Genomic DNA, 10,643 nt, shown 5'->3' on the forward strand with positions numbered 1-10,643 from the left:
GTTTTAAATACAAGATGAACAGATTAAAAGCCAGAACTTCAGGATCTTTTACTCTAACAGTAACTTTCTATTTCTATAACATAACATTACAAAATCATGCACTTTACCAAAAGGGAGCTTCCTGTGAGGTCAACAACTCTTGTAACCTTAATGGCTAATTAGTAGACTTAAAGAGCTCTCAGTATTCTCTGGAACCTCACAGTTGTATGATTGGTTGGGACCAGAATCTGAAGGGACATTCATAGAAAGAGATTCTAAATCAGGAGCCTCTCCCAAAAACTTATCTGCTTTTTCATCTAAATCTTCGAAAATTTCACCAATCGCTGTAGTATTAAAGTCTGTAGGTTCCCCAAGTAATCGTTCTTCATCTTCTTCTGTTAGTTCTTCAGCCATTTTAACATCCTCAGTACCAGAGTCAGCAGCTTTTGTAGTAGCAGCTAAATTCAAATTGGCAGCCCTCTCCTCAGCTTGTCTCGTGTCTGACTCAGGTGTTGGCAGAGGTTGTGATCCTGCTGAAAGTTTCCTTCGCTTTGCTGCACTGACAGAAGTGGGCTCACACTCATACCACTGATCACATTTTCCAGATAGATACCTGAGAATGACAAGACAGCCAGATTTCAGCACAGTTTAGTTACTCTCGAGAGGGAATAATAGTTCTTTCTGAACTCTTATTAGCTGTAAGCTTTGTTGCAACAAGTTTAATTTGAAATATGTTAGTTAGCATTTTCACCATTTAAAAAAAAAGGTTTTAAGCTACAATTTTAACATTTTTAGAAATGGTAAAAGACTTGACATTTAAGGACACATTGGCCGAACAGACAGGCAGATATTTATGATAAATGAAGAAAACAAGGAAGAACAAAATAAAGCAGCATCTAGTAATGTGTTGACCTCTTAGTCTTAAGAAACTTGTCGGTTCAAAATACAGTAGAGTCCACTTATAACGAGTTTTGCAATAACGAGAAGTCTGTTATAAAGACATTATTCTAAAACCCCGTTTTTCCCCTTCTTTATCTTTGTAAACAAAATACTGCTATAGCGCAATCAGATAAACGCACGAGTCGGTTATAGCGGAATATTCATGCTGCTGCTGTGCACAGCGTATAGGCCATTTATATCATGACAATGTAAAACCTCGCCAGTTGTTGGTGATCTAGCGAAGCAGAGAATGGGAGAGCCCACGTGGGCCAACAATGAAGGCCAGAGCGAATCAGTGGGGAGGGTGTGACATGCGCAGACAAGCCATTGTGAAGCAGAACGCATAGCCTGATAGTGATAGGCCAGCCTAGTCTAGATTATCTAGGACTATCATGCCTCTCACATCTCCGATGCGGGGATGGAGAGGTCACAGTGCTGAGATGGATCAGGGAGTGAATGTGTGACGTGTGCAAGCAGACGCAAGAACGCACCACACGGTGTGGTGGGGTGGGGGAAAAACACAGCGGGCGATTTAGCCTAGAGAACTGATCGCCAACGCCGAGCTGTCAACATCGCTAATGCTAGAGAAAGAAACCTGATTCGATTTTTGATCAAGTAAGACTAAGAGGTCATGTTGAGCAACACCATCATCAGGGGAGATAACAAAAAGAAATAAACAGAACACCAAACTCATAGTTTAGGCCTGCTTTTTTACTTCCTTTGAATTTATTACTGGATCCCTTTTAACGAGGATCCTGCTATAACGGACATTTCGAACCGGTCCCCTCCCTCTCGTTATAACAGGGTTCCACTGTATCAATCAGTAAAAAAAAAAAAAAAAAAGGCTTTGACCTTGTCATGATTCAATCAATAGCTAAGAATTGAACAAATTACCTAAAAAAAACTTAGGATCTAATAGCTGATCATTAGAGTCAGAGATCACATTTTTTAAACCAGAATTTTATTCTCTGTAAAAAATCAAAGAGCCTACTAGCAATTCTGCGGAACTTTATAAATAATGAAAAGTTACACATCTCCCTTGAGGATATTGAATAAATACAACCGCTTTTGGTCTGATAATGTCAGTTGCAAACATTATTTTTCCACCAGTAAGTGAAGGAGCCACACACCATGGTACCCCCCCCCCCACCCCTCCCCCAAGGATGTTTACATACAAACAAAAAAGTATGCCAAAACCAGGTGATGACGTAAAGGAAGCCTTCTGCAACATTTTTATGCGACAGAAAAAGAATCAAAGCTCAGGAGAGAAAAAAGCAGCAAAGGAAACTGACTTTTGCAAAGGAAGAAATAGCAAGGTTTCCCAAATAATAATCAAGGATGCAACTGGGATATTGTGAAACTATCTGAATATTTACGAAGTTCCATATTGCAAACAAAAAGAAAAAGACAATTAATAGACACAACTAATAAGGGGTTAAACAGAAAATGAATGCTTAGATTATTATAACAGTTCTTCTCATAAAAATAGTGGAAATAACATAATCATAGTCATAAGCACACTCAAAAAAAAACAAATAAGCATCTACTTACTCTTTAATGTCTTGAGACTGAATATCAGCACACAGACATCCAATCCTCTTGACATCTTCCCAAGTCCATTTCGGCTTTCCCAGACGTGGACAAGACAAATTTTTTCGTTGAAGTACAACAAATGGTGTGCGCTCATATATATACAATGTTCCAATAGCATTTTCACAGCCTTTGTTTTTACAGTGCACTGATGCAATAGAACGAAGTTGAACATATTCTTTTGGAGCCTTATATTTTACTATAATATTGTCAAGAATGTCTCTGAAACAAAAAAAAAGCAAAAATGAAAACAACAACAATAAATGAATAAATAAAACATGAAGAGAAGCAGATGGGAATAAAGCTCAGAAGAAATGGATTTTAAAAAGTAGAAAAAGAATGGGAGGGGGGGGGGGAGAAAAGAAAAGCAAAAACTGAAGGCCAGAAATATTATTACATCAAGTTTTCCTTTACCTCAGTTCAATTTCATGCCTACAACCAATGATAGTTATTCACTATCTTTGCTACAACTCTGCCAAGAACAACAACCTGTGTAAAAATAAATTATCAGGTTTTCTCCCGGCAACAAATTAGGTGTGTCGAAAGTATCACTTCAAAAGGATAATATCTCTGTGTAGCCTGCATGAGACGAATAATGCATACACGAAATCCCCCCTGCACGATATACGGAATGTGTTAAATTTTTTAGGTTATAACGTGCAAGGCACACATTGCTCCTAAAGGCAAAGATATAGAGACATCAGAGAGGCCAAATGCTATGAAATTCAATGCCAAATGCACATATATAAAAATTCCTTTTTGAATAAAATTTGATACAGATAAGGGTCCCTGTAATTTCTTTATGTTAAAAAATTACTTACATGCAGCATGATTCAAATTTTATCATTGGAGCTTGGTGCGGAGAGTACACATCAAGAAAGTATTAAGTGATATTACCAAAAAAAATGTCATTTATATTCAATCATTAGTCATACTACCACCTATCATGCCTACAACTATACCAACTTACCCGTTTACAACAGCTCTGTGATGTTTGGAAATAATCCGGAGATCACAGCTCTCGACTGCCAGTCGATGGCACCTTTTGCATTCCTGAAACACCAAACCAAGCCAAAAACTATTATTGCACAGATGCATTATTTATAAGACTCTCTCTTCGCTGATGATCTTGCTCTCTGGCAGACACATCACAGCTCGGTAGTAGGAGCAGGGAAATTAAATGAAGACCTCAAGAGGCTCCACAATTACTGTCAGAAATGGAAACTTAAAATGAACTGCACAAAAAACAGTATACACCATCTTTACGAAGAGCAATAAAGCAGCCAAAGAAAATCTCCAAATAAAGATAGGAAAGGAAAGTCTCCCCAAAGAAGAACATTCAACTTACCTAGGAGTCAAACTTGACCATAGTCTAACCATGAAATGCAAAGTGGAAAACATAAGGAACAAGGCAAAAAAAAAGACTCCAACTTTTAAACAAACTCGCAAGCAGTTCATGGGGATCAGACAAACAAACTCTGAGAGCTCTAACCTTGGTTATGTCCGATCTTCCCTGAAATACAGCAATAGCCTACTCACTATGTGCAGTGCAACTACATGTACTTGCAACACCCGTGACAAGGTCCAAAACAAAGACCTGTAGCATGAATAGAAACACACACATATAAGTCATTGCAGGACGAGACATAACTTTCATACATTCCACCCTAACAGCTTGGACACTTTCACTGAACTGTTACTCATGAACTCAAGTGCAACGTACTACACATAACAACAACACACCTTAACAATTTGGTCTTAGAGTTAGTCGCCACAGCCCTTCGTTTTATAAATGGGGCATGAGATCCACACCTACCGCGCATGTGAAATGCTTTCAAATGTTGAACCCCTGGGAATCGGCAGAGATAAAGCAGTTTTGTAGCTACACGAAAGAACTAAAAGAATGTGATCCAATCACCCAAACAGGAAACTAGTAGAAACGTGGAAACCAAAGAAACGTATTCAAGAAAAGTCAACTATGCATCACATCACAGAACAAATGGAGAGTCACCATCTACCACAAAACAGAAAAGAAACCAAAAAGAGTCAAGCAAAATATCCCTCCCCACCTTTCTTTAAAAAAGCCAATCATTACAACATCTGTCAAAGACAATAGCACAAAACCTTCAGACCCAGAGACGCTGAAGCTTGCATGACATCAAACAATCGACAGCTATTGAGGTGACTGATACACATCTATACGGACAGCTCAGCATTCAAAGGCACAACCAAAGGCGGATACAGAATACTAATACAGTACCCAGATGGAAGTTCCAGTGAGATCTCTGCAGCCTGTGGAGAGAAATGCGGCAACTACGATGCAGAAATGATGGCAACTGAAACAGCACTGTACCATCTCCGCACAGTTTTTGACACTCATCTTGGAAAAGTACACAGTATCGTGATTTTCACTGACTCACTATCAGTCTTACAAGCCATAGAAAATTACCATCATCTAAACCAAGATTGACTCATATACTGTTTGGCTCCAATCATCTGATAACATTCTGTGGCATCAACCTGGTAATGCAGTGGGTCCCCAGACACTCAAACATACCTGGAAATGAAAGAGCAGACACACTTGCCAAACGGGATCTAGACAGGAACAGCCCAACAATCCAACTTCATACAACACTGCAAAACAAATCATTAAAAGCAACAACAAACAATATTGGATGAACAGATGGGCCCTAGGAAAGACAGGTAGAGCCAGGCGCGGTTCGTTCACTGGGCAAGACCGGCGGCGCCGGTCAGTTTTTGTCGGCTGTACAGTGGGCAAGAGATTGATTGTTGACGATAATTGTTATTTAGTTTGAAGTACGTAAATACACATTAATATCTAATTAACGTTCAGAAAACACTCGGCCGATTTGAAGGCGCTCTAGGAAACAATAGTGGTTCTTTGGTGTGTTGTCGCACTACAAAGAGCTTTTCCTTCATCTTTTGTTTATCACGCCGGCTTGTATGTTAAATAGCCCATCCACGGCTTACTAGATAATTTTAGCAAGCCCTGCGCCCATCACAATGTTAAACTTGTCTGCGCGAGGCCGCGAGACGCGAGACATTTCTGAACAGCGCCCGCGCGGCGGAGACGTCAGCCTCTGGGCGAAATTTACTTTTGCCCACAGAGAACCAAAGAGACGGCTTCAAATTGCCATTTGGCCTCTCTGTTACTTACAAAGGAAGGACACGCCTGCAGTACAAATACATATTATATTACATAATTTATTCAGTTACATTCATCATTCAACCTGTCTCTTATTACTGCTTGTACATCAATTTTTAGCATAATTATTTCTATTGCGTTTTAAGCCACCCATGGTTCTGTTTTGTGTTCTTATCCTCACCTACTTCCCCGAGTTCCCTTACTTGGCCAGGACCCTGGGCCAGCGATCCTTCGTTCCGGCCAGTCATGTTATAGAGGGAATTTTAACGAGGAGAGAGCAGCGCCCCACGTTCGGCTGTCAGGGTCTGGGCCTAAAACAATACACCCTCCTCCTCCCCCGCCCTTTTTCCCTTTCCCCTTTTTCCCCTTTCCCCCTTTCCACCTTCACCCCAGCTAGACTCTAATTTCTAAAATTAGCATTTGACACAGTTCTCTTAGAGCAGTGAACTGAGAGCAGAGAAAAGCAAAGAAGAGAAGAACCTTTGAATCGGACCGGAAATTATGGGTAATTTGTTCAATGTGTACGTGATTGGGAGTCTAGTACAGTGTACAGTATCTGATTCTAAGTTTTATATTTTTACATAGCGAGTGCACGTCGAGACTTTGCGTGAGTGTGTGTGAAAAGTAGGTCTTTGGGTGATGTACAGGGGGCAGGGCTAAAAAGTGGTTGCTTCTAACTTTCAGTTTGTTTTCTAGTATACCGTAGAAGTACATTGCATTTCTTGTTCCGTGTCGATCAAGTCAGATCTATCCGTATTTTATTGGCCTCAAGTTCAGTCTATGTCTTGAAGCTCAGATTTACATTTTGAAGTTTGTAACGCCATGGATTTTCTTCTACTACGAGTCGTAAACCCTTTTTATATATTAACCCCCCCCCCCCTCTCTCTCTCTCTCTCTCTCTCTCTCTCTCTCTCTCTCTCTCTCTCTCTCTCTCTCACCTACCCATCCAACCCCCCTACACGCACAAAATACCTAAAGTGTACTGGTAATTATACAATTGACCGTCTGTCTGTCCGTCCGCCTGTCTGTCTGTCTGTCTGTCTGTCTGTCTGTCTGTCTGTCTGTCTGTCTGTCTGTCTGTCTGTCTGTCTGTCTGTCTGTCTGTCTGTCCGTCCGTCTGTCTGTATGTCGGCCTGTCTGTGTGTTGTAGGGGTGAAGTTCTGAGGGCAGGGGGGGGGGGGAGAAAGGGATGTATCGATGGGAACTACAGCCGGTCAGTTCGACAAACCACCAGCAGCCCCTGGGTAGAGCAGTTTTCAATGAAACATATGACTACAATAAAAAGAAATGACAATATCAACCACATACAGAGAAAGAAACAGACCACGATCTTTCGCCTACGAACAGAACATAGACAGCTCAACTTCCAACAGAACAGAATAAACCCGGAACTTCCCCCAAAGTGTCCCTTGTGTGACTATGCATATGGGACTGTGGATCATCACCTGTTCCACTGCACAGCCCTAAATGACATCAGAGCTACCCTTCTCCCTCCGAGACCTAACACTGACAACACACTCTATGGAACATTACAGCAACTGCAGCAAACCTGCACTTATCACTACATGGCATTGGACAGAAGGGCGAGAACCCAGCTGTTGCTGGATCGATAGCAACAAGAACAACAACAACAACAACAACAATAAGGGTATATTTAATATTTCATATATGGCAACTTCAAATGACCATGAAGATGTCAACACTGCTCTTCATTTAACATAATCGAGACAAAACTTTTTAAAATTCTTCTAACTGTAATACTCTATCTCACCTACACCATAAAATGAAATTTAAAAACTATTGAGATAGGAAGTAGTATTTTTAATCATATGAGATCAAAGTAAAAGAGTACTCTTCCTTTTTTACTTTAAACTGTGGTGGTTGAAAATGTAAAAGCCCTGGTAGGGGGAATGTAGAGGAGGATAAGGACAACGAATGAAGCAGAGAAAAGGAAAAGAAGAAAATATAACAAATCAGGAGGAGGAAGGGGAGAAGGAGAAAGGGAAAAAAGAACAGACAAATAAAATGAAAAGAAAGAGAAAAAAGACAAGGAAAAAATGCAGAGTAGAAAGTGACTTACGAACTCCAGAACTGTCTGGTTGAGCTGAGTTGAGGGGCGTGCAGTTGTCAAAGCCAGATTACTTTGCATGTACTGCTCAACTCTCTCCTGAAAGTCTTTGCCTTTGTTCTGTATGGTCTTTAGGGCGCTATTCACCAAGCCAGCCTTTACTCTGTTCAAGTAATCCCGAGGCTTGTCTTTAGGCATAGCCATCAACACTGACACTCCATCAGCCTGTCGGCAGCGTCCTGCAAAATTTTTAAAATAAAAATAAAAAAAACAATCTTACACGACTTATCGCATCTTGAAGAGCTAAATAAATTTCATGCTTCCTTATATATTTGAAAACACAAGCGACTGCGAAATCCACACCAACATAGAACCACTGGACCTCAGAAGAAAGAGTGCTACACTCAAAACCTACAAAAGAAAAGAGGAAAATGGCAGATGAGTGGAAACCAAGAACATGCATCCAGAAGACCTCCTTCATGCGAGAAGCAACAAAACTACCTGAGGAGTTTGACCCACCCGAGAACAGAAAACCAATCACCAACATCAGCAGCGAACCTCCATATTGGCAGGCACAGAAATCACAATAAGGACGAGACTTCTAGACCCTTCTTGTGACAAAACCACACCAGAAGATATCCTCAGAACTAGTGCCCTGGAGACAGTGGACTCGTATACTGAAACTCCAATTCATGCAGTCACAGATGGGTCAGAAACAAACGCTACATGGAATGCTGGATACGGATCGATCATCAAATATCAAAACAACCTTGGAGAGAAGAAACAGACCCAACTATTTGGCCTATGTGGAACATACAGCTCCAACTATGACGATGAGAGATCTGCCATAGTAAAGACCCTAGAGCAGACCACCCAAGACTTTTTTGAAGGTGCAATAACACCACATGATGTTTTTTTTGTCTTCTCTGACTCAATGTCAGTACTCCAAGCCGTCGAGGGAGGAGGAGACTACATAGGTGACAGGAACATTCTCACCCTTGTTAAACAGATGGGTACTTCCTATGGCGTCTGGGTCACACTGCAGTGGGTGCCTGGCCACTCTGGAGTACCAGGGAATGAGACTGCAGACCAGCTCCCAAAGACTGAAGCAAGCGTGCCCCAGACAGACACAGCCGCCTCTTTACAGACCTGCAGAGGGACCATCCAAGCCAAAAGCAGAGACGAGTGGCTAAACAGATGGGCCAACGCAGAAACAGGAAGATCTCTCTTCGTGTACATGGACAAACTTAACCCCAAAGACCCTTCGAGTCTCTTATGTAGAGCCGATCAGACATTGATTTTCAGAGCCCGCATAGGACACTTACACACCAACAAGCACATAAACAGAATTAACCCCATGTGGGAACCCCATTGCAGACACTGTGACCACCACGAGGAGACCGTTGAACATCTTCTCCTTCACGGTCCAAACCTTGCAGTTGCAGTTCTTTGACGCAGGCTCTTACATACACCTACAGACTTCTGCTCTACTTTGGTGTTGACCAGATGACAAGGACATGTGGTTTCTTGAGAGAAGCATTGCGCTGCCAAGAGCAAAATGTTCGCAGCTAAAAGGATTTGAAAACAACAACATTTTAAATCCTTCATATTTACACCAAAGACTTCTTGAACCCCCCTCGTATTATAACGATCTCCAACCAATTTTCTACCAATTAATGGTCATATTCACGTTTATATTAGGCTTGCAGAAAAAATACGGAAAAATTGTGACACATACTCCCTGTTTCTTATCAAGCAACAACTTCGAGGGTGTGTCAACTTTATCGCTGCGCTGTGCGATCCCAAAAAGGAAATGGGAGTTGTACATATAACAGGACATCACTCTACATGATCTTGCAACCGTGCGAGAGAAGTTACATATCCATGTTGTGTTTCTAGTACCAGATACAGACAGGGGCTGCGGTGACAGGATGGCCACACTTTAGCGTTTATACGCTACATCCCAAGAGCAAAGTTTGAGACTCCTTCTTTCCTATCAAACATCTGTCGTCCTTATCTCTCCCCACCCCCCTTCTTTTTTGTGTATGTTACTCTCTTGTAACACATTAGCTATTCTTCGGCCCTTACATGACCTTATTGTGTTGCAAGTGCCGTAAAACTCTTACTAAAACTTAAGTTTGAGCATTGGAAAAGTAAGCAACAGGCGGAGAGAAAAGACAGAAATTTTCAATACCCATTTTCTGAATCCTTGACACTTCATTTCCCAAATGATTGTACATAATGACCAAATTGCAGCTGGGAATATCCAGTCCTTCTTCTGCCACAGTTGTAGCTACCAGCACCTTCACTTCTCCTTCAAGAAAATCCTGGAGCAGCTTTTCTTGCCGCCTCTGTGCTTTGACTGAAAAAAAAAGAAAAAAGTACCTTAACTGAAAGAATATTTCAAATACAGTAGAGTCTGCTTAAACTGAAATCTATGAGACTGTCAGATTTTCTTTGAATTAGTCAGACTTTTGGTGTAGAGGATGCTCAAATATAAAATGAAAAAGAATAGGGGATTTCATTTTCTTTCGATTTTCCCCTGTTTTTGGAATAACCAAGTTCAGGTTACTTAATCATCTAATAATCTTTGTATTCATGGCCTTTAATGCATCATTATCAGAATATCAATGGGTTACAATCAGAATACTGATTATGTATCAAGCTGAAGACCATTATTGTAAACAATTATTCATATTATGCATGTGACTAAGAGTCTGTTTTTAAATGCAAGCATACTATTATATTATTATGTTTATGCGTAGAGATGTGTGTGAAGAAGAGGATGTGAGAGAGAATGTGTGTATACGGGTGTACACACGCACGTGTGTATGTGTGTTTGTGTGTGTGTGTGTGTGTGTGTGTGTGTGTGGATGTGTGTGTGTGTGTGTGCGTGTGTGT

The 10,643-nt window shown here is 40.9% G+C and overlaps 1 protein-coding gene across 1 annotated transcript; it reads right to left on the minus strand.

Annotated features, from left to right (window-relative positions):
- Positions 1 to 6: 6 nt before the first annotated feature.
- Positions 7 to 10,134, minus strand: LOC101853805. The gene is made up of 5 exons (XM_005104308.3): positions 9,937 to 10,134; positions 7,755 to 7,981; positions 3,479 to 3,561; positions 2,470 to 2,730; positions 7 to 592 (listed from the first exon to the last, which is right to left on the minus strand). The coding sequence occupies exons 1-5, from the start codon at positions 9,980 to 9,982 to the stop codon at positions 148 to 150; spliced, it is 1,062 nt and encodes a 353-aa protein (XP_005104365.1). The 5' UTR covers positions 9,983 to 10,134; the 3' UTR covers positions 7 to 147.
- Between the last annotated feature and the right edge of the window lie 509 nt (positions 10,135 to 10,643).

The sequence above is a fragment of the Aplysia californica genome, unplaced genomic scaffold (genome assembly GCF_000002075.1).
Source record: "Aplysia californica isolate F4 #8 unplaced genomic scaffold, AplCal3.0 scaffold00414, whole genome shotgun sequence".
Classification (NCBI taxonomy): domain Eukaryota; kingdom Metazoa; phylum Mollusca; class Gastropoda; order Aplysiida; family Aplysiidae; genus Aplysia; species Aplysia californica.